General features: G+C 45.5%; 1 protein-coding gene and 1 pseudogene across 2 annotated transcripts in view; both read right to left on the bottom strand.

The window, feature by feature from the left end:
• Positions 1–59: 59 nt before the first annotated feature.
• On the bottom strand, positions 60–8,848 carry LOC121965600 (uncharacterized; annotated as a pseudogene). The gene is made up of 5 exons (XR_015775332.1): positions 6,061–8,848; positions 4,777–4,960; positions 4,484–4,703; positions 4,205–4,383; positions 60–3,457 (listed from the first exon to the last, which is right to left on the bottom strand). The product of XR_015775332.1 is annotated as an uncharacterized LOC121965600 (transcript).
• Positions 8,849–8,987: 139 nt separating this feature from the next.
• l3mbtl4 (L3MBTL histone methyl-lysine binding protein 4) overlaps positions 8,988–23,909 on the bottom strand; it is a 15,804-nt gene continuing 882 nt past the window's right edge. The window contains exons 2-18 of the mRNA XM_088071838.1: positions 21,208–21,287; positions 21,018–21,103; positions 19,464–19,568; positions 19,224–19,359; positions 19,048–19,139; positions 18,766–18,908; positions 17,349–17,425; positions 17,134–17,219; positions 16,821–16,931; positions 16,621–16,735; positions 16,444–16,543; positions 15,816–15,944; positions 15,646–15,726; positions 15,258–15,331; positions 12,148–12,311; positions 11,610–11,672; positions 8,988–11,523 (exon numbers count right to left, since the gene is read on the bottom strand). Of these exons, the coding sequence (XP_087927964.1) occupies positions 10,960–11,523; positions 11,610–11,672; positions 12,148–12,311; positions 15,258–15,331; positions 15,646–15,726; positions 15,816–15,944; positions 16,444–16,543; positions 16,621–16,735; positions 16,821–16,931; positions 17,134–17,219; positions 17,349–17,425; positions 18,766–18,908; positions 19,048–19,139; positions 19,224–19,359; positions 19,464–19,568; positions 21,018–21,103; positions 21,208–21,235 (2,154 nt within the window). The 5' untranslated portion in view covers positions 21,236–21,287 and the 3' untranslated portion in view covers positions 8,988–10,959. The remainder of the gene's footprint in view (positions 11,524–11,609; positions 11,673–12,147; positions 12,312–15,257; positions 15,332–15,645; positions 15,727–15,815; positions 15,945–16,443; positions 16,544–16,620; positions 16,736–16,820; positions 16,932–17,133; positions 17,220–17,348; positions 17,426–18,765; positions 18,909–19,047; positions 19,140–19,223; positions 19,360–19,463; positions 19,569–21,017; positions 21,104–21,207; positions 21,288–23,909) is intronic.

Raw genomic sequence — 23,909 nt, 5'->3', positions numbered from 1 at the left:
AGAAAACTGGATGAAAGAGGAAGTGAGCAGTGACAGATACAAAAAATAACTGACAAGACTTCTGAAGTCAGTGTGCTTTATTTGGATTTATTGATGAAAATGTTGAAATCAGCCAAATGCAGCAGAAGCACTTGCAGGAAGCAGAGAGCGGACACTTTCGGGGAAAAGTCCTCAGCTGACCGGACGTTGTGCTGTTGAGTAGAAGCAGGTTCAGTTTTTAGTGGAAGACGTCGTGTGGCTACAACTGTAAAAGCAGTCCTGCAGCACAAACTGCCGATGTGTCAGCGGTCAGTCGGGGGTTAAAACCTCCGATCAGATCTGAGTTCACTTCGAGCACTTGGATGTTGATGGACCAACATTTAGACGGGACTATTTCAGGATGTGAAGGGTTTCAGGGTCACCGTTTTCTCTCTTAAAGGGGACAAACGATCAACTCTCGGAGATAAATTCATTTAACCCTTTCACAGCCACTCTGTCCCGTGGACGCTCTGTTCCTCTGTTTCTTACACGCGTCTATTTTGAAAAACAGATCCTGTTGTCTGAAGAGATAAATATAATTTGTGCTCAGAGTGGCTGGAAAAATGTTCAACTTGAGGAAATGTGTTCTGCGTTTTCCGCTCCAGACATTGCCTCTTTCTGTGAGGACACATTTTCGGACAGTGTCTCTGTGGGTTTGAGCGCTGCCTGCTGAGGCTGCACTCGTCCTACAGGTGGCCCCCTCCCACAGTTTGGGAAACGGCACATTAAAGCATGAAACGTATCCTGGTGAGAGCGTCCGTTTGTTTCTCGCTCTGAGCGTCAGTCTGGATTCGCTCACGCCACAAATACTTTCCAAAAATCAACATCCAGTCTCAGCCAATCAGGGATCAGCACTGTAGGTGACAACTTCACCTGACTGGCAATTTTATGTTCCATGAAGAGAGAACATTCCCCTAATATTCCCATTAGGGGAATGTAAATGTTACCTTTGAATGTTCAGATAACGATTTTTTGCAGCAAGGCTTTTTTTTCGATGTTCCTGGAACGTGTTTCCTAGTTAGGAGAATGTTATTTGAAAAATAGGGTTGCAGAAACATTCTGTGATCTGCGTCAGAGAAACCATTTTAAAAACATTCTAAGAATGTTGTAGCCAGAACATTACAGCTTAGTTTAACCTGCAATGTGTAAAGAAACGTTTTGTAAAAGACCTTATGTTACCTGTTCCCCACATACACAAAATGTTTTTAGAACGTTATAGTCAGAACGTCCAACTTCAGTCAACATGAAATGTTGCAGGAACATTCTGTAAAAACATTGCTTCACCTATGTACCCCAGACAACAGTCATAAAACATTCTCAGAATGTTGATTTGAGAACGTTCTACTTTTGTTAATAAAAAGCCTTACATAAATGTTCTCTTAAAAACATTTTGGATCCTGCGTCCTAGACACTGTTTTTATAAAATTCTCAGAAAGTTTCAGTGAGAATACTCCAGAAACATCCTGTAAAAAAACCCTCCTGCAAACAGTTCTCTAGAACACGTGAATAAAACATTCTCAGGATGTTGCTGTGACAACATTTCACTTTTGGCCAAGGGTGAAATGTTCTTTTATATAATAAACATGTTCAGAATGTTCTGTGAACATTTCACTCAAAACGTTTCTCCTGTAACATTTTCAGAACTTGAGAGGGATGTTATGTCATTTTAGCGGATCATAATGTTGTAGCTGGTAAGCAGCCAATCAGGGACTTCAGAGAGCCAATCAGAGTCCAGACTGGTAGAGAGAGCCAATCACGAGTCCAATCACGTCATCAGGACGGTCTCACCAGGCTGTCAAACATGAGGACAGGTGAGAACATGAAGTTTTAGTATAAAAACATTCCCACGTGTCTTTGTGTCAATGAGCTGATGGATGTTGTGCTGTCATTCATTCATCTGGAAGACTCCTTATTGCTACAACGCAAACCCCGTCATCACCTTCAGAACCATCGTGAACGATGTCATCACCTTCAGAACCAATGTGAATGATGTCATCACCTTCAGAACCAATGTGAATGATGTCATCACCTTCAGAACCAATGTGAATGATGTCATCACCTTCAGAACCAATGTGATCGATGTCATCACCTTCAGAACCATCAAGAACGATGTCATCACCTTCAGAACCATCGTGAACGATGTCATCACCTTCAGAACCAATGTGATCGATGTCATCACCTTCAGAACCAACGTGAACAATGTCATCATCTCAGAACTAAAGATAACAATGTCATCACCTTCAGAGTCAACGTGAACAATGTTATCACCATCGGAACCAATGTGAACGTTGTCATCAACATGATGTCATTAAAAAGTCACATGACTCATTGTGCTGTCAGTCACTGATGGGTAGCCCCGCCTCCTCCTGCCTCAGACCACAGTCCACCTGTGAGATCATTCTCAGCTTCTCCCTGTTGGAGTACTTCCTGTGTGATGTCACTTCCCCTGACCTCTGACCCCCGCCCTGAGTTGTGACATGAAATGATGATGTCATCTCAGTGGACTCGAAGGATTCGTCCTCACCATGTGTCAGTTTACTATAACCTGCCATGCTGCCTGTTGGCAGGCTCCGCCTCCTGCAAGAGGGGGCGGGCGTGGAGGAGGAGGAGGACAGGAGATGGGACAGAGAGGACAGGGACAAGTGTGAGGGGGTGAGGGAGGAGGAGGAGAGGAGGAGCAGGGCCTCCCGGTGGAGACTGAAGGAGCTGCAGGAGGCTGCTGATGGGCGCTGGGTAGAGGAGCCCAAGAGGGGAGGGAGACGCACTTTGTCCTCCTCCTGTCTATGGCCTCCCACCTTGCTCCTCTGCTCCTCCTCTCCTCCTGTGCCCCCCACCCGTCCCTGGCCCATCCCCGCTCGAGCCGAGTGCCTCCTGCGGGGGGAGGAGGGCCGCGGGTGGGGACGGGGCAAGGTGAAGGAGCTGAGCGCCTCCTTCTGCTTGGAGGTCCAACAGGTGGGGAGGAGGGGGGGGCTGAAGCTGGGGGAGGGAGAGTCTGTGGGAGGAGGGAGGAGGAGGAGCGTCAGGCGCCTCTTGATAGATACTGAACACTGCATCTCCTCTGTCTCCATCACCTCCTCCTTCTCCTCCTGCTCCTCCTGCTCTGATGCCGGATACCGCCCCCCCTCCTCCTCCCTCCCCTCCCTCCCTCCGGCTAAGCAGGGAGGCGGGGTACGCCCTCGGTTTGGCCTCCAGGCTCTTTGACTGGACGTAGTTAACGAGGCCGTTGAGGGGGTTGGCGGAGGTGCAGCGGGCGGAGGAGCTGTGGGGTTTCCGGAGGCTGTGCAGGTCGATGACGGTAGAGTATATGTCCCTCAGGTTGATGACTTTGGTCTTTTTGTCCCGGTTCTCATGCAGGACGGCGTTCGCACAGATGAAGAGGAAAATCCCAATGCCCATGATGAGAGGACCGAAGACCTTGAGCCTGTCAGAGTACAGATACCTGTGGAGACATCCAACACAGCCAATCAGAGCGCAGATACCTGCAGTTTTTTGGGGTTAGGACAAAGTATTACAATATATGTTTACAAAATCACAGATATCCTTTTAAAAGACAAAAAGAAACAAACAAAGCAAAAGCCCATGAAGAGGAGGAGTAAATAAAAAGGCAGTGTTACCGTTACCTGTACTGTTACTGATTAACACCGGATGTGGCGCAACTGTCTTGCAGGACGTGTTTCCATTTAGAGTCAATGCAAAGACGCGGACAGACACGAATTTGGGCCGTGCGGCATAAAGAACGCTAAGGATGCGACGCAATGGTTGTGAAAACGCGGATTTCGCCACTTGAAATTGTACAACTTGATCGAGAATTTGGCATGCAGCTGTGTTTTAATAGACTGTCAGCTGATATTCTCAAACGTCGCTGAGACATGAAGCTTCACTCAGCATCAGGACAGAGACACAACAAATTGGGAGCTGAAGGCCTCAGAGAGCAAAGATACGAAGTCACATGTTCAGCTCTGAGAACACGCTTTCTGTTTCACTGCTAACCACGTCAGTCGTTAGCTGCTGATGGACAATTTTCACCAGTTTCAGAATGCTCCGAAAATAAACAAGCAGCCAAATACAAGCAAATAACACAATGCAAAAAATGTATTGTGTCTGGTGTGAATGCAGTTAGAACCACCTCCATTACTACAAGAACCTGAAGGAACACTTCGTTAAAGACTGAAGCGACATCGTTTACCTGTCCAGAAATTCCTCCAGAAAGCCTCGTGGAAGCTGCACAGTCGTCCCGTTAGAAGTTTCTGTGCTGTTAAAACCATTATCGTCTCCTCCTCCATCTGCTCCTCCTCCCTCTCGTTCCTCCCCACCCCGGCTGTCGTCTGCCTCACCTCCTCGGGGTTCCTCCCCTCTCTCTCCTCCCTGGAAGTAGGCAGAGGAAACGTTGCAGGACTCTTCAGAGCTCAGTTGAAGCACCTCCTTCCTGCAGTGACATCAGTGCTAATCTGAGTCTGGATCTCACCTGGGCGTCAGTGGGCGGAGGTGTGGCGCCGCTGGACGACACCGAGGCCATGGTGGCGCCCTCCTGCGGCCGAGCGCTGAAGAACAGCCCGTCTCGAGGCCAGTAGCCCAGAGCTGCCATGACCACACCCACCAGCAGGACCAGGATGCCTAGCGCCGCCATGAGCCCCGAGACCGAAAACAGCTTCAGCTTCCCCTTCACCACCACTACCTCGTTCCTTCTGAGGGGACAGGAAGTGACATCATGATGCAGGTTACATTATGGCTGACGTTCAGACTGTGTGTATGTGTTACCTCTTCTTCTTGGTCTTCCTCTTGTGTGTGTGTGCTTTCTGTGTTTTGGACCTCAGTGAGTCCTGTCGCCGTGCGTTGATCCGCAGAAGGCCGCCGGTAGCGATCATCACCACCAACCAATCAGACAGTGGCTCAGCCGGCTAAGTCCCACCCACCGCCACTTCCGGACTTAGTCACCAACTTCCTGTTAGAGAGCGAGGAGCCGGTTATCCTGTGATTAACCATTTAGATTTTTGTAACATAAACAGTCAGTAAAATGTCAATACATAATGAGTTTGACCTCATTTACGTGATCTCATTAATGCTCCCTCAGAAAAATGACCTCATTTGAATTACCTCATTAATGCTACATCATTAATGCTTCCCCATTGATGTTACTTCAATACTGTTACCTCATTCATATTATATCACTGACGTTGCCTCATTCGTATAGCATCATTAACATTACCTCATTTGTATTGGTTTTTTAACAGTACCAAAATAATATTACCTCACTGATGTTACCTCATTCATATTGCATCAGTAACGTTACCTCAATAGTACCTCACTGACATTACCTCTTTTGTACTGATTTATCAACAGCATCTCAATAACATTACCTAATTATTACCTCACTGACATTACCTCATTTGTTTTGATTTAATAACATTAAATAACATTACCCCATTTATATTACCTCACTGATGTTATCCGAGTAATATCACCTCAATAATGTTACCATATAAACATTACCTCATCTATGTTACTTCATTGATCTTACTGCATGAATGCTACCTCATTAACATTACCTCATCAGGATTACCTAATTGATATTACAACATTAACATTATGTCATTATATTACATAATTACCATTCCCTCATTTATCTTACCTCAGTGATGTTACCTCATTCATACTGTCATTATCACTTTCTGTCAGTATTGATTAGTTAGTTTCAGTACTGACTAGTACTGGATGATATCTTACAATATCGATAGGTATCCTTCAGCAATGATTGGTAAACAGTATCCGTCCAAATTGATCAGTAACTGTCAGTATTGAACCATATTGGTTAGTATTATTCAGTAACTGTCAGTATTGATAAGTACTGTTCATTATCCTTCAGTATTGATTAATATACTGCAGCCATCGGGACTGATCAATACCTGTCTGTATTGATCAGAATCAATTAGTATTGATTCGAATCGATCAGTATTAATCAGTCACTGTCGGTATTGGTAAGGAAACACTGATCAATAGAAGAACACAAAACACAGAAAAGAATCAAATAGAATTAGATCTCACTGTTGGAGCAGCGGTCGCCTCCTGTTTCTCCTCTTTTCTTCTCATCTTCATCATCCTCCTCCTGCTCCGATGTCTCCTCCTCTGTGAATCTGTCCTCCTCTCAGCGCCTCCTCCTGTCGTCTCCTGCTCTGTCCTCCCCCTCCTCTCTCTCTCCGTCTTCTGGTTGCTCTGCAGTGATGTTGAGTGTAAATGAATCTCCTCCTCCAGCAGAGAGAGAGACAGGTTCCTCCCACTGACACTGACAACACCACACCACCTGTCTGTCTCTCCACACACCTTTCTGTCTATTTACAAATATGTCTGTCTCTCTGCAAACCTGTCTGCCTCTCTATAGACATGTCTGTCTCTAAAATCCTGTCTGCCTCTACAAACATGTCTGTCTCTAAAGTCCTGTCTGCCTCTACAAACATGTCTGTCTCTCTACAGACCTGTTTGTCTCTCTACAAACATGTCTGTCTCTACAAACATGTCTGTCTCTACAAACAAGTCTGTCTCTCTACAAACCTGTTTGTCTCTCTACAAACCTGCCTGTCTCTCTGCAAACATGTCTCTCTCTACACAGCTCTCTGTCTCTCTACAAACCTGTCTGTCAGTTTACAATTCAGTCTGTCTCTTTACAGACCTGTCTGTCTCTCCGTCTCCTCCCGCTGAGTGAGTCCAGTATGAATAAAGAGAAGAGGAGGACGTGATTCAGTCTCTCTAATGTTGGACAAACTGTGTCCTCATCGTCATTTATTCACTCAGTCTGGTCATCACAGATACTGTTACACCTCACAGAAGACACGTCTGTCCGTCTGTCTCTCCCTGTCTGTCGTCTGTGTTATTGATCCCGACTCTCAGATCCTGGATCTGCTGTGAATTCTCCTCTCTGTGTCTCTGAGCAGCAGTAGGTGATTCTGGGATGTTGCTGTTGCTAGGCGACGGGGGCAGAGCAGCTCTGCAGCATCTGAATAATTTCTTTCTGTACGATGGTTCACGGGGGAAGTTTGTCCCTGCTGAGACTCCGTATGTGCTGCATCAGATCCCTCTGACCTGAACTCATTTCAGCATCAGTGACCTTGTGATGGTTTGTGGGCACCGAGTCAAACTGGGACCAGTAAAAAGACTCAACCGAAGCCTGATGACCCCCTTCTTGAAGGTTCTTGTAGTAACTGAGGTGGTTCTAATGTTCTTGAAAGTTCTTGTAGTAATGAAGGTAGTTCTAGTTCTCTTAAAAGATCTTGTAGTAATGGGGGTGGTTTTGGTGTTCTTGAGATTCTTGTAGTAATGAACGTGGTTCTAGTGCTCTTGAGGTTCTTGTAGTAATGGAGTTGGTTTTAAGTGTCCTTGGTGGTTCTTGTAGTAATGGAGGTGGTTCTAGTGCTCTTGAAAGTTCTGATAGCAATGGAGGTGGTTCTAAGTGCTCTTGTAGGTTCTTATAGTGATGGGCGTGGTTCTAAGTGTCCTTGAAGGTTCTTGTAGTAATGAAGGGAGTTCTACTGTTCTTTAAGGTCCTTGTATTAACAGAGGTGGTTCTAGTGCTCTTGAGGTTCTTGTAGTAATGGAGGTGGCTCTAAGTGTCCTGGAAGGATCTTGTAGTAATGAAAGTGGTTCTAGTGTTCTTGAAGGTTGTTGTAGTAATGGGGGTGGTTCTAAGTGTTCTTGGAGGTTCTTGTAGTAATGAAGGTAGTTACATTTCTCTTGAAAGATCTTGTAGTAATAAAGGTGGTTTTGGTGTTCTTGAGATTCTTGCAGTAATGTAGGTGGTTCTAAGTGTCCTTAAAGGTTCTTTTAGTAATGGAGGTGGTTCAAGTGTTCCTTGATATTCTTCCAGTAATGGAGGTGGTTTAAGTACTCTTGAAGGTTCTTGTAGTAACAGAGGTGGTTTTAGTAGTCTTGAGATTCTTGTGGTAATGGAGGTGGTTCTAAGAGTTCTTGAAGGTTCTTCCCTGGAGGAAGACCTCAGTCCTAAAACCTGAAGGAAAGCTCAGTCCCAACACCTGGAGGAAGACCTTAGTCCTTACACCTGGAGGAAGACCTCAGTCCTAACACCTGGAGGAAGACCTCAGTCCTAACACCTGGAGGAAGACCTCAGTCTGAAAACCTGGAGGAAGACCTCAGTCCTAACACCTGGAGGAAGGCTCAGTCCTAACACCTGGAGGAAGACCTCAGTCTGAACACCTGGAGGAAGACCTTAGTCCTTACACCTGGAGGAAGACCTCAGTCCTAACACCTGGAGGAAGACCTCAGTCTGAACACCTGGAGGAAGACCTCAGTCTGAACACCTGGAGGAAGACCTCAGTCCTAACACCTGGAGGAAGACCTCAGTCTGAACACCTGGAGGAAGACCTCAGTCTGAACACCTGGAGGAAGACCTCAGTCCTAACATCTGGAGGAAGACCTCAGTCTGAAAACCTGGAGGAAGACCTCAGTCCTAACACCTGGAGGAAGACCTCAGTCTGAACACCTGGAGGAAGACCTCAGTCCTAACACCTGGAGGAAGACCTCAGTCTGAACACCTGGAGGAAGACCTCAGTCCTAACATTTGGATGAAGACCTCAGTCCTAACACCTGGAGGAAGGCTCAGTCCTAACACCTGGAGGAAGACCTCAGTCTGAACACCTGGAGGAAGACCTCAGTCTGAACACCTGGAGGAAGACCTCAGTCTGAACACCTGGAGGAAGACCTCAGTCCTAACATTTGGATGAAGACCTCAGTCCTAACACCTGGAGGAAGGCTCAGTCCTAACACCTGGAGGAAGACCTCAGTCTGAACACCTGGAGGAAGACCTCAGTCTGAACACCTGGAGGAAGACCTCAGTCCTAACACCTGGAGGAAGACCTCAGTCCTAACATCTGGAGGAAGACCTCAGTCCTAACATCTGGAGGAAGGGGTAAGGGTGTGACGGACGGCAAGGCCCAGCAACTGAAACCAATGAACCAATGAGCTTTCGGCACTCAGATCAGAGACTTTATTTATCTCTTCAAACACTGAAAGAAAATTGAATATAAACACCTGCAGATGGTTGGAAACATTAAAACCTGCACGTTTAACTGTATGAGTGCTATCACAGCAACCTGAGGGTAACCATTACAATCTGCAGTAGAGCGCCCCCTGCAGGTCCGAGCTCAGCTCCTTCACCTGTATAACAAGCAGTGACATCTCAGTGACATCATCAGGGAGGAGGAGTCAGAGGAGGTTGTGGGTTTGAATCCCAGCAGGAGCGACCGAGGCAGAGAGAAAAAAACAAAGAACCTTTGAGTAGAAATCTAAAGAGATACAGCAGATACCAAAGTAGGTAACAATAGATAGTCTTCATCATCAAGAATAAAACTATAAATATAAACTCTGGAATTAAACACGTCTTTGTTTCAGAGCGCCGAGTCGTCTTCTCATGCTGCTGTTTAAAATGACCAATCACAGCAGAGTGAGCGGCACTTTGGATGATGTCACTCGCATCGTCCAAAAAGTGATGAACCTTCATCGCACAGTCTGAAAATCCTGAGAGTACTTGAGGAGGAAATGATGTCACGTTTTCTGTCTTTAAAGGGGGTGGAGCCACAGTGTGATGTCATCTGTCATTCTTCTTTCAAAAACACAACGGAAAAATGCAATGAGCAAGATTTGAAAAATGATTTCTTCAACGCGAGGAAAAATTACAGAGAAAGAAAAACATTATATATATATGTCATAACACAATAAAATTATAATAATTCAGTAACCTAATTTTAAAAGCATTTTTTCCAAGTTACTTTATTATGTTTTTTTGGTTTGTTTTTTTACTTTTTCTTTTTTTTCAGTCATTTTTCTTTTAACTACTACTTTTAACTATTTTTATGCTAATTTTTGGTCATTTTTTCTTTCTGAGCTCTTTGCCTTCTTCCAATGTTTGTAAGAAATCAAGCCAATGTGCTCAGGTCCCAAAGGGTTAATTTTGACCTCATATCTTGTGACATGAAAACAGCCTCTTAATAAAACTTCACCTTCCACAGACTTTTAAGCTCAAACATGACTTTTTCTCAAAAGTCTAAGACGCTGTCAGATACGTATAAAACTTTACATGAATCATGAGATTTCTTGTGATACATCAAAATTGCAAATTTGAGACATTTTAAGATCATAAATTTGACTTTCTATCTCAATTTAAAGAGTTTCCGTTGTGACTGCGAGCCCGTTCCCTACTATCGGGTTTAAAAGACCATTGTTTGCCTAATAAAGAAACGTATGGATTACATAGATCTTTTCAGGTGAGACATCTCGTTGTTATTATGAGAGGATTTTTTAATTTTGACACTTTTTCAGTATTACGAGATGAGTTTTATGTGCTTCTGTTTTTTCATTTGCTTTAAGCTTTGATTAGTTTGCTTGTTGTCGGTGTTTAAATGTTCAGCAGCAGAGACACAAACGCTCATCTGCTCTCTGATTTTGGTCTGAATCTCGATTACAGACGAATTCTTCGTTTTTTATTTTGTTGTTGAAAACTCAATAAAAGGACTTTTTGTGTTTCTCGGTTTTGTTTTTGAGGATGAGTTGAAGACGTCAGCGAGGATACCTGAGTCCCGTTTCAGGTGCACCTGTCCGCTCTGAGCGCACACTCAGCAGATCTATGTTTCAGGCATCAACCTCCCAGAATCCTTTGCACAGCGGCCCTGGTTTTGGTGAGTCCAGTTCACCTGCTTTAAGCCCCACCCCTCCAAAGAGGCGGAGCCTGAAATGGAGCTCAGGTGTTCTCAGGTGACTCGACAAACTTACTGCGTTTTATTCTCGAACGTCTGACGTGATGTCACCTGACTGACGCCTACCTGCCCACAGAAACACCTGAGATCAGAGGGTGACATCACAGATTTTCATCTGACTGATGATTGGATGGAAAATGACGACCCTCACACACACCAGAGGAGTCCTCAGTGTGTGATTGGTTCAGTCCTGAGGTTGTGACTGGTTCTTATCCTCGGCGTGTGATTGGCTCCTGTCCTCGGCAGTGTGTGATTGGTTGTCATCCTCGGCAAGTGATTGGCTTCCGTCCTGAGATTGTGATTGGCTTCTCTCCTCGGCTGTTTGTGATTGGGAGCTGTCCGGGGTGGCGTTCGTTTGACTCCTTTCCTCGGCTGTTCGTGATTGGCTCCTGTCCTCGGCGGCAGCGTGTGACTGGCTCCTGTCCTCGGTGTGTGATTGGCTCCTGTCCTCGGCGGCAGCGTGTGATTGGCTCCTGTCCTCGGCGGCAGCGTGTGATTGGCCCTTGTCCTGGGCAGCAGCGTGTGATTGGCTCCTGTCCTCAGCGGCAGCGTGTGATTGGCTCCTGTCCTCAGCGGCAGCGTGTGATTGGCTCCTGTCCTCAGCGGCAGCGTGTGATTGGCTCCTGTCCTCGGCATGTTTGAACATGAGGATGGAGTTGTAGATTTTGAGGGCGGGGCCAAGTTTGATTGACATGATCCTGACGATGTCCCGTTGGGTGAGCAGCAGGAAGGCCCGCCCATCTATTTGCTGGACAGACAGAAGCAGGAACCAATCAGATCACAGCGTGTCAGTGGGAGGGGACTGAAGGGACAACAGCTGATTGGTTGTCTCACCTCGTCTCTGAACTGTTTGGCCTGTTCCTCACAGCCAGGGAGCGACTCCACGAAATCCGACACCTGCGCGCGCACACACACACACACACACACACACACACACACACACACACACACACAGAGACTTCAGTATTTGCTCATTCATCCAAAAATATTGTTTCATTTTGATCATTTATATCCTTTTCTCCTTTTTTCCCCTCAAAACCTTTTTTTCTAACACACGGAGGAAGAACTTAGTCTAATTTATTATTATTGTTTTTTTTTATTTTTGTGTGTGTGTGTATGTGCATACATGCATGCACAAGTATGTGTGTGTGCTGACGACCCTTTTGTTCATTGACATCATGACTAAGTATAGCTTGCAGACACAGCGGAGGTCTGCAGACACAGCGGTCTGCAGACACAGCGGAAGTCTGCTATTTCAAAATGAAAAGTGGATTTGGACACACAGTGATGAGTCGTCAAAGACAGACACGTCAAACTAACACCTGTCTCTCTCCACCTGTCCTCCTGTCTGTCTCTGACCCGTCCTTCTCACCTGCTGGACGCTCCAGTGTTGGACGGTCTCGGCGTGGACTCCGGCGACACCCGGCAGCAGTTTGCGGTGCTGCTCCCAGCAGAGAGACAGGTCACGGCCGGGCTGCGCCGACATGGCTGACAGGAAGACAGACTGGTGGAGGGCAGCCTGCAGACTGGACTCTGCTGCAGGACAGAAAGACAGTTTGGACAGGCAGGTCAGACAGACAGGTTTTAAAATTGACAAAAAAATTTAAAGCAAAGAAAAGAATCAAAATAAAGAAAAATCATCCAAAGTTTTAATGGAAATACGCTTTCCAAACATATTTTCTTTAAAATCACCCAAAAACCCCCCAAAAAGGCCAAAATTGCCAAAATAAATTTTAGAGAAAAAGAAAATCACGAAATATCATATTCCCTTTGCCATGAAATTATGACTTTTTGTCTCATAAAATTACAATTTTGCTTCCGTATAAAATGGCAAATATATTATAAAAAATGTATGAGTTTCATTTATTTGTAAAACTATGACTTTATTCTTTATTTATTTCTGCTCTAATAAAAACAGTGACAGGAGCCGCAGAGAAACTGGATTTTCTTTAATTCTCCCTTTGCAAACACTCGCAGAAATTATGATAAAACGAATTTTGAATCTTGAAGCACACACTCAGTGGGAGAAGTTACCGCTCCTCGCCATCTGAGGTGACGATCACTAAATCTGCGGTTGCGGTGAATAAATCAATAAGCGGCCTGAGAGCGGAGCCAAGCCTGATCCCGAACCAGCGCAGAGTGTCTCAGTGAGCCCACAGACCAATCACTGGTCAAAGCCTGCAGTCCTCCAGGAGGGAAAAAAAACCTTCCATAAATACAGCAGTTACCACAGCGAGCTGTTTCCATGGAAACAGCCACTTCATCTGCCTGCTGTTTCCATGGAAACACACTCCGGAGAGGGAGGGGGAGAGAGAGAGAGAGAGAGAGAGAGGGAGGAAGCGTGTTAACGAGCAAAGCCGTGTTTTTATGTAAGTGACCTGGACACCTTAACATGATGTCATCACAGCGTCTCCATGGAAACCTGAACAGACCTGAGCACCTCAAGAGTCTCTGTCAGGTAATCGTGACATCATCACCAACACACCTGGACGCACCCCCAAGCTCTCAAAGTTATATTCAAGACTTTTTAAGACCTTTTGAATTCCACCTGGAATGAAATTTAAGGCCAATTTCAAGGACATCTTGGAAAACATCTGAAGGATACAACAAAACATCTGTGTCGAATTTTTGCTCCAGAAATCATTATTTACCAGATACTTGTATTTAATGACACATTTTATGAATACTCACATTCACATGTGATCTGTGTGTGTACTGTACCTGCTCTAAAGGTGTACTGTTCCTTTAGTGAAGGTGTACTGTTCCTGCTGTGAAGGTGTACTGTTTCTGCTGTGAATGTGTACTGTTCCTTCAGTGAAGGTGTACTGTTCCTGCTGTGAAGGTGTACTGTTCCTTCAGTGAAGGTGTACTGTTCCTGCTCTGAAGGTGTACTGTTCCTTTAGTGAATGTGTACTGTTCCTTCAGTGAAGGTGTACTGTTCCTTTAGTGAAGGTGTACTGTTTCCTTCAGTAAAGGTGTACTGTTCCTTTAGTGAATGTGTACTGTACCTTTATTGAATGTGTACTGTTCCTTCAGTGAAGGTGTACTTTTCCTTCAGTGAAGGTGTACTGTTCCTTTCAGTGAAGGTGTACTGTTCCTTTAGTGAAGGTGTACTGTTCCTGCTCTAAAGGTGTACTGTTCCTTTAGTGGAGGTGTACTGTTCCTGCTCTAAAGGTGTATTGTTCCCTTAAGTGAAGGTGTACTGTTCCCTTCAGTGAAGGTGTGCTGTTCCCTTCAGTGAAGGTGTACTGTTCCTGCTGTGAAGGTGTACTGTTCCTGCTGTGAAGGTGTACTGTTTCTGCTGTGAAGGTGTACTGTTCCTTCAGTGAAGGTGTACTGTTCCTGCTGTGAAGGTGTACTGTTCCTTCAGTGAAGGTGTACTGTTCCTTTAGTGAAGGTGTACTGTTCCCTTCAGTGAAGGTGTACTGTTCCTGCTCTGAAGGTGTACTGTCCCTGCTCTAAAAGTGTACTGTTCCTTTAGTGGAGGTGTACTGTTCCTGCTCTAAAGGTGTATTGTTCCCTTCAGTGAAGGTGTACTGTTCCCTTCAGTGAAGGTGTGCTGTTCCTTTAGTGAAGGTGTACTGTTCCCTTCAGTGAAGGTGTCCTGTTCCTTTAGTGAAGGTGTACTGTTCCTTTAATGAAGGTGTACTGTTTTCTTCAGTGAAGGTGTACTGTTCCTTTAGTGAAGGTGTACTGTTCCTGCTCTAAAGGTGTACTGTTCCTTTAATGAAGGTGTACTGTTCCCTTCAGTGAAGGTGTACTGTTCCTTCAGTGAAGGTGTACTGTTCCTTAAGTGAAGGTGTACTGTTCCCTTCAGTGAAGGTGTACTGTTCCTTTAGTGAAGGTGTACTGTTTTCTTCAGTGAAGGTGTACTGTTCCTTTAGTGAAGGTGTACTGTTCCTGCTCTAAAGGTGTACTGTTCCTGCTCTAAAGGTGTACTGTTCCTTTAATGAAGGTGTACTGTTCCCTTCAGTGAAGGTGTACTGTTCCTTCAGTGAAGGTGTACTGTTCCTGCTCTGAAGGTGTACTGTTCCCTTCAGTGAAGGTGTACTGTTCCTTCAGTGAAGGTGTACTGTTCCTGCTCTGAAGGTGTACTGTTCCCTTCAGTGAAGGTGTACTGTTCCTTTAGTGAAGGTGTACTGTTCCCTTCAGTAAAGGTGTACTGTTCCTGCTCTGAAGGTGTACTGTTCCCTTCAGTGAAGGTGTACTGTTCCTTTAGTGAAGGTGTACTGTTCCCTTCAGTGAAGGTGTACTGTTCCTTTAGTGAAGGTGTACTGTTCCTTTAGTGAAGGTGTACTGTTCCTTTAGTGAAGGTGTACTGTTCCCTTCAGTGAAGGTGTACTGTTCCTTTAGTGAAGGTGTACTGTTCCCTTCTGTGAAGGTGTACCGTTTCTTTAGTGAAGGTGTACTGTTCCCTTCAGTAAAGGTGTACTGTTTCTGCTCTGAAGGTGTACTGTTCCCTTCAGTGAAGGTGTACTGTACCTGGGCCGAGGGCTCTGATGTGAAGCTCCTCCTCTTCCTGTTTCACACGGAGGAATTTGGTTGGTTGGGGCAGTCTAGGGGCGGAGCCAGTAGAGGTCGTTATCAAACACATACACAGAGGAGAGACTTTAATTTTTTCATTGTTCACACAAACGGACATAAACTGACTTCTTGCTTGTGACATCACCTGCACTCGCCTGTCCTTTTGTGTCTCTGTCTCACCTGTCTCTGTCCACAGGTAAGACTAAACTCAGAGTGATGACCAGAGTCTTAAAACCCAACAACTCCGATTCTAAACGTTTGAGCAGGAAGTGCTTTTACTCTGAAATCATTTGCAGTGAGACATTATGTAACCAAGACACGGACACTTCCTGTCTGTCTGTCTCACCTGTCCGTCAATCGTCTCCTCTTGCCCAGGGGGAGCAACAGCGTCTCCTCACTCGGCTCCGTCTTCACTTGGACACTGCTACTGAGAGACAGAGAGAAAGACAGAACAGAGTGAGACACACAGGTAGGGGGACAGACAGGTAAAAAGAGCAACGGGCACAGGGAGGTTACCTGTCTGACTGGTTGCCATGGTGATACAAGGTGACAGGTACGAGGGTGAGTACCTTCTCTCCTCCCAGCCGGTCAGGAAGCAGCACGTCTTTACGCATATTAATGTCAGAGTATGGACAGCCGAAGGCACTGAGAGAGGGGCCGGGGACATGACTCAGCATAAAGAAACATGACTCAGCAGACTAAAACCCTACCCAGCTAAAAGACATGATGCAGCAGACAGAAATATGACTTAGCAAAAACATACATGATGCAGCAGACAGAAATATGACTAAGCAAACACATACATTACTCAGCAGACACAAACATGATGCAGCAGACAGAAACATGACTTGGTAAAGAGAATAAGACTAACATGAATCTGCAGACAGGGGCATGACTCAACACACAAACATGACTCAGGAAACAAAGAAACATAACTTGGCACACAGAAGCATGACTCTGCAAACAGAATCATGACTTGGCACAAAGAAGCATGACTCAGCAGACAGACACATTACTCGGCAAACAGAGGCATGACTTGTCAGACAGAAGCATGACTCGGCACGCAGAAGAATGACTTGGCAGACAGAGGCATGACTCAAGAAACTACGAGACATGAGTCAGCAGACAAAGACATGACATGTACCTGTGGTGTCCGGTGTATTTGGCTCCTTTGATGTGTCCGACTCCTCGGCAGCCCGGAGTGGGACAGACGCCTTGAGAGGGGGAGGACAGGGGGGACGAGCCTGTCACACACACAGAAGGGACACTGTTAGACTCATAACACCTGTCTGTCTCTCTGTCTCTCACCTGTGTGTCTCACCTGGGGGGGGCTCCAGGGAGTGTCCCGTGTGCTGACACCAGCCAACAGGATGAAGGTCGCAAAGGTCACTGTCACTCCAAACGTCAAACTGCTCAGACCAGCCGTCATAATGGACCTGCAGGTAAACACACCTGGTTTACAACATTGCACACTGTATGACATCACATAGGTACACAGACAGGTAAGGATAGGTAAAGTACCTTCACTCTGTAGTCCTGTGTGTCTGTTACTGTGGCGACACGGATCAACATGGGGTTCCTCCGGTCGACCGCCTCCAGTTTCTGGTTCACCTGGAAACCGTGTGGAGCTCTCTGATTGGACCAAAACACACCTATGAGGGACAGCTTCCTTACCTCTTCGTTCCCTTCTTTATATCCTTCTCTACCTCCTTGTTTCCTTCTCTATCTCCTTCCCTCCTTCTCTAGCTCCTTGTTTCCTTCTCTATCTCCTACCCTCCTTCTCTAGCTCCTTGTTTCCTTCTTTATATCCTTCTCTACGTTCTTGTTTCCTCACCGGTGTGAAGGCTGAATTGGGAGCAGCAGTGGAACCAGTTTCCTGTAAGTACTCCTCCCACAGGAAATTCTCGGGGTTAGGGTGACCTGAAAAACAAAAGTACTGAGTACTCAGAGTACTACAGAGTACTCAGAGTACAAACAGATTGTGTATCAGAGTGTGTGAGTGTGTGTGTGTGTGTGTGTGTGTGTGTGTGTGTGTGTGTGTGTGTGTACCTTGCGGTGCAGTAAGAGGTCGTCCCTGTTGTTCACACCAGCCCACAGGATGTATGTACGGACTGCTGCTGTCACACCTGATCAATCAACACCATCAGAACTGATCAATAATCTGCAGACTGATAAAACACCACCAACACCTGCAACTAAACCTGCAACTAAACCTGGAGCTCCACCTGCAACTAAACCTGCAACTGAACCTGCAGCTAAACCTGCAGCTCCACCTGCAACTAAACCTGCAACTAAACCTGCAACTAAACCTGCAGCTCCACCTGCAACTAAACCTGCAGCTAAACCTGCAGCTCCACCTGCAACTAAACCTACAGCTAAACCTGCAACTAAACCTGCAGCTCCACCTGCAACTAAACCTGCAGCTACACCTGCAACTAAACCTGCAACTAAACCTGCAGCTAAACCTGCAGCTCCACCTGCAACTAAACCTACAGCTAAACCTGCAACTAAACCTGCAGCAAAACCTGCAACTAAACCTGCAACTAAACCTGCAGCAAAACCTGCAACTAAACCTGCAGATCCACCTGCAACTACACCTGCAACTAAACCTGCAGCTAAACCTGCAACTAAACCTGCAACTAAACCTGCAGCTCCACCTGCAGCTAAACCTGCAGCTCCACCTGCAACTAAACCTGCAACTAAACCTACAGCTAAACCTGCAACTAAACCTGCAGCTCCACCTGGAACTAAACCTGCAGCTCCACCTGCAACTAAACCTGCAACTAAACCTGCAGCTAAACCTGCAGCTCCACCTACAACTAAACCTGCAACTAAACCTACAGCTAAACCTGCAACTAAACCTGCAGCTCCACCTGCAACTAAACCTGCAACTAAACCTGCAGCTAAACCTGCAGCTCCACCTGCAACTAAACCTACAGCTAAACCTGCAACTAAACCTGCAACTAAACCTGCGGCAAAACCTGCAACTAAACCTGCAGATCCACCTGCAACTAAACCTGCAGCTAAACCTGCAGCAAAACCTGCAACTAAACCTGCAACTAAACCTGCAGCTAAACCTGCAACTAAACCTGCAATAAAACCTGCAGCTAAACCTGCAACTAAACCTGCAGCTAAACCTGCAGCTAAACCTGCAGCAAAACCTGCAGCTAAACCTGCAACTAAACCTGCAGCTCCACCTGCAACTAAACCTGCAACTAAACCTGCAACTAAACCTGCAGCTAAACCTGCAACTAAACCTGCAGCTAAACCTGAAACTAAACCTGCAGCTAAACCTGAAACTAAACCTGCAGCTAAACCTGCAGCTAAACCTGCAGCTAAACCTGCAGCTAAACCTGCTACTCACTACTCATATTACTTCTACTACGACAACTGCTGTCTGTCTGTCACCTGTCTCTCTGTTTGTTAGCTGTCTGTTACTTGTCTGTCTGTCACCTGTCTGTCTCACCAGTAGTCGTATGTGTCGTCCCAGTTGTCAAAGTGAACCAGGAAGTGGTCATCGATGACATCAGCAATGGAGGCAACGCAGACGAGTCCAGGGTTCTTCCTGTCGACCGCCTCCAACTTCATCCCCACACTGAATCCACAGCTCTGAGAGACAGACAGGAGAAAGACAGACAGGTGAGCAGACAGACAGGAAACAGACAGGTGAGCAGACAGACAGGAAACAGACAGGTGAGCAGACAGACAGGAAACAGACAGGTGAGCAGACAGACAGGTCAGTACTGACTGCAGTGCGACAGGTGAACAGGGTGGGCGGGGCAGCGTGAGAGCCTGTGGAATGAAGGTAGACATCCCAGTCAAAGTCTGTCTCACTGTGTCCTGTAAGGAGAGAGACAGGCAGGTAAAGTGATGTCATCCATGTCAGGTGGTTACCTGTCAGGGGGCGGGGCTACCTGTGCTCACCTTTGGGTGGGTGGAGCTTGTGGTTGTTTTCTTTGCACCAGCCTGTCGGCCTGATGTCTGCTGAGTCAGCGTTTACCCAGAAGTCATAGCACTCCGAGTATCCGTCGATATGGAGACGGAGCCGACAACCAATCACCTGAGAGAAAGACAGGAGCCTCGCCTGACCGACCTGAACAGGTGTGTGTGTGTGTGTGTGTGTGTGTGTGTGTGTGTGTGTGTGTGTGTGTGTGTGTGTGTTACCTCGGCGACCGTCAGCACACAGAACATGGAGGGGTGCAGCGGGTCGATGCCCTCCAGCTTCATCCCAACTTTAAAACCAGCTCTCCTACTGGGAAAGGACTGGGACTAAAAGATAGACACAAACAGACAGGTCAAGGACAGACAGAGACGGACAGGTCAGAGAGAAGCCAGGCTGCGTCTGTCCACAGAGAGACATTTCATACAAAGACATCAGAAAAAAAGTTCTTTCAAAACATTAAATATTTCAGTCTTGGGACGACTAAGATGCAACTTTTGCTCACAGAAAATATCATCAGCACTCGAGACCCATTAACAACCAAAAACAGCTGCAGTTCAGCTCCTCACAGCTCACATTTGACCCTGTAATTAAGGGTGCCTGCTGTGTAGAAGAGGCATAGTACAGAAGGTTTGACTCCAGCCTCGGCCCTTTGCTGCATGTCATTCCCTCTCTCTCTCTTCCCATTTCACACTTGTACTGTCCTATTGATTAAAGGCAAAAACACCCAAAAAAATATCCTTTAAAAAAAAATTCTCAACAAATTGCTCTTGCTTAGTTATTCTTACACCCATATTTTTTTACTTTTAAATACACAATTATACATAAAATTATACATAAAATGTAGAGGAACGTGCTGCAGACTGATAAAACACCGCCAACACCTGCAACTAAACCTGCAGCTAAACCTGCAGCTAAACCTGCAACTAAACCTGCAGCTAAACCTGCAGCTCCACCTGCAACTAAACCTGCAGCTAAACCTGCAACTAAACCTGCAGCTAAACCTGCAGCTAAACCTGCAGCTAAACCTGCAGCTAAACCTGCAGCTCCACCTGCAACTAAACCTGCAACTAAACCTGCAGCTAAACCTGCAGCTCCACCTGCAACTAAACCTGCAGCTAAACCTGCAGCTAAACCTGCAGCTAAACCTGCAACTAAACCTGCAGCTCCACTTGCAGCTAAACCTGCAGCTCCACCTGCAACTAAACCTGCAGCTAAACCTGCAGCTCCACCTGCAGCTCCACCTGCAGCTAAACCTGCAGCTCCACCTGCAGCTAAACCTGCAACTAAACCTGCAGCTAAACCTGCAGCTAAACCTGCAGCTCCACCTGCAACTAAACCTGCAGCTAAACCTGCAGCTCCACCTGGCCGCACACGTTTTGTTTAATCAGAGTTACACAGCTGGCTCAGTGAGCCTCCAAACAAAGGGAGAGACAAAAAAATCCCACTTCACGGCTATAGTAGATGAGATGAGAAATTTACAGAAAAAGTCTGACGCTGGCTGTTTCTAACTCTCTCAATCGCTCACATTTTCGACACCGCAGACACAAAAATCACATCCACACGTTTAGGAGAATCTCCTCCTCACAGTCAGAGTTTCATGTTTCCAGGTGGACCCACAGCGGAGAAAGAGCGAGTTTAAGAGCTCGTATCTCCATTAAATTCACTGCCTCCTCCCTACTCTCCCTCAAGTGTCCCCAATTAATCACCATAGCAACGGTTACTAACAAACAAACGCAGAGACTGTGTGTGTGTGTGTGTGTGTGTGTGTGTGTTACCTGCGTAAACAGTGACAAAGGAGCAGCTTCAGCTTTCTGTTCATTCAGGTACTGCTGCCAGGACCAGGACCGCCGCTTCACACTCACTGACACACACAGTTACTATGGTTACGACACTCGCCATCTCACAGAAAAACATTAACAGCATCCTGAGCTTCTGTTAGAGTGTGTGTGTGTGTGTGTGTGTTACCCTGAGTGCTGCTGACTTTGTTCTTCATCTTCTTTTCTTTTCTGATGAGACAGGAGACACAGACATGAATCAACGGCAGCCTGGAGGAGTCAAACACACACACACACACACACACACACACACACACACAGGCAGGCAGAGTTAAAGGTGTTGTCTGAAGGAGTGCAGATCAGGGCCCAATCGATAAATCAACATGTTGTAGTACATGCGGTAGTACTTGGAGGTGTAGTAGTACATGTAGCGCAGCAGTGTCAAGAAGGACTGAGTATCGTCAAGAAGCTCACAATTCAATTCAATTTTGATTCTTTGGGTCACAATTCGATTCGATGCTGATCCAGTTGCTTTGATATCGACTCAGTCGTGCGTGTAGATGTCAGAAATACCCAGATAATCCATTAAATTACCCTCTGATATGTGTTCAATAAAGTGTGCATTATCTGTACTGATTTTGAACAAACTGACACCACAACTTTAACATTAAATTATTTTTTAATCAACAAAGAAAAATACATTTAAAGGACAGACAAGTGCACATTTTTGCCCGAGCCACACATGCAGCACAAAAAAAAAACCCAGAACTGTACTGTAATTAAATGGCAAAAAGTAAAGTGCATTAGCACGTAAACGCACATCGTCCCTTAGGTTGGCTTGCAATGTAAACAAAGGCACGCTTTTGCTTTTTGAAGTGCAGCGATAATGAGGCTCAAAGTGCCTCAGTTTGGGACAAAACAATGACTCACATTGAATGCTGAACATAACAAAAGAGCCGTGAGAGCTTCAACTTATCATGAACATGAATTCAGACCAGTCTTGGTGTCCATTTGTACGGTCAAACATTATTATTATGCTGCTGTTGTTCCTGCAGCTCCTGCGCTGCAGCTGCCTCACGTCTGCAGCATTTCCTGGTCCACTCTGCAAAAAAAGCGAATGCATCATATAAGTAAAACATACTTTTATCATAACAGTTAGATTCACTAAGACCACCAAAATACACTGTGTGTATGAACATACTCAGTATTTTTATTCTTTGTGTTTTTAAACGTACTCAATTTTTATTCATTCTGGACGCCTCAGTGACTTGATGAGTAAATGTCTCCGTACCGTCCTCTTCACAGAGAAAAGGCCTTGAAGTGAACGTCCACAGCTGAGGCTACGTGGACTTTGTCCTTTGGGTCCTCATTCCTAGAAATGAATACATTTACATCACAAAACTCGTCTTTTTTTTCCAATCATGAAATTCTTATATGAATGAAAGAATGAACGCTTTCATTTTAGTGTGATGCCACCTAGTGGCCCGTCCCGCACGAGCACATATGACCGCTTCAGTCCACAGTACTTTCATTACATCGAGACAGCTTCCAGCACCACCGTCAATTTAAAAAATCATAATTACAGCTGAACAGATACAAAATTTAACAAAAAAGAGAAAAAATAAATAAAAAATGAAATAATTATTATAATCATTAGAAATACGTGGGCAAAATAAAACTAAACTAAACTAAACTAAACTAAACACACATGTACTCCATCTACTGGAACAATGCTTCCTTCCTGTTGCTATCTGAACTAAACCTACACACAGTATTTATACATTTATTTTACTACAAACAGCAAGTTAAGTTTACAGTAAAAAACTAAACAAAATCACGAATATAACGCGCCTCACACACCGCTATTATGAAGTAGAAACGTGTTCATACCTGAGCGAAGATCAGCGCGCACCGGACTTCATCTCCATCAGAGTCGTGGAGGAGCAGGTTGCACCTCCTGCAGGAGTCAGGTTGCACCTCCTGCAGGAGTCAGGTTGCACCTCCTGCAGGAGTCTTGCTTGAAGGAGCCTGACTGTAGTTTGCAGACATACGATTTGACTTCCTGCTTCTGACGTGTGATAAACAACAGCCGGTGTCTGGGGGTCACACGGGGTCACGGGGGGTCACGGGGGGCCTCTGAACGCCGTCATTCACACCCACAATGTCTCCGCAGGGGCGGCGCGTCATTACAACGGAAATCATCGATTTAAGGATTTTATGAATCGATACTGAATCGTGAAAAAAATATATTGCAATGAGCTGATAAATCGATTTTTTTTACTCAGCCCTAGTACATACAGTACTACTTAGACATGTTGTAATATATGCAGTAATACAGTATTACTAGGAGATGTAGTAGTACATGCAGTAAAATTAGGAAGTGTTTTAGTATATGCAGTAATACTTGGATGTGTAGTAGTACATGTAGTAATACCAGGATGTGTAGTAGTACCAGGATTTGTAGTAGTACCAGGATGTGTAGTAGTACATGTAGTAGCAGCAGTGAAGTGACGTATAACGCAGTAAAAAGTGAACAGACTTTAGTTTGTTGATCTCAGTAACGACAGGAAGTTTCTGATCAATCAGATAATAAACAAATCAATCAATAACCATCAGACTGATCAACACTCTTCTTCCTCTCGAGACGGCAGGAAGCGACTCCATTAAAACACACACACAAACAGGAAATGCAAACACGGCCCTTCAAAATAAAGGCCTGTCAGCAGCTGCAGGCTCAGGTGATTGAAATCAGCTCAAATATTCATCAATATCAATCACACCTTCACTGTCACTGATCGACCTTCACAATAAGAGCGTGTTCTTTAACAACAGAAGGACGATAGAAACACAAATATTCAAACTCAGAGTAAAAGTACACAAATATTCAAACTC

The sequence above is a fragment of the Plectropomus leopardus genome, chromosome 21 (genome assembly GCF_026936395.1).
Source record: "Plectropomus leopardus strain MGB_pleo_1.0 chromosome 21, ASM2693639v1, whole genome shotgun sequence".
NCBI lineage: Eukaryota > Metazoa > Chordata > Actinopteri > Perciformes > Serranidae > Plectropomus > Plectropomus leopardus.
Note: the sequence above shows the minus strand (reverse complement) of the source record. Positions and strands in the feature narration are given on the sequence as shown.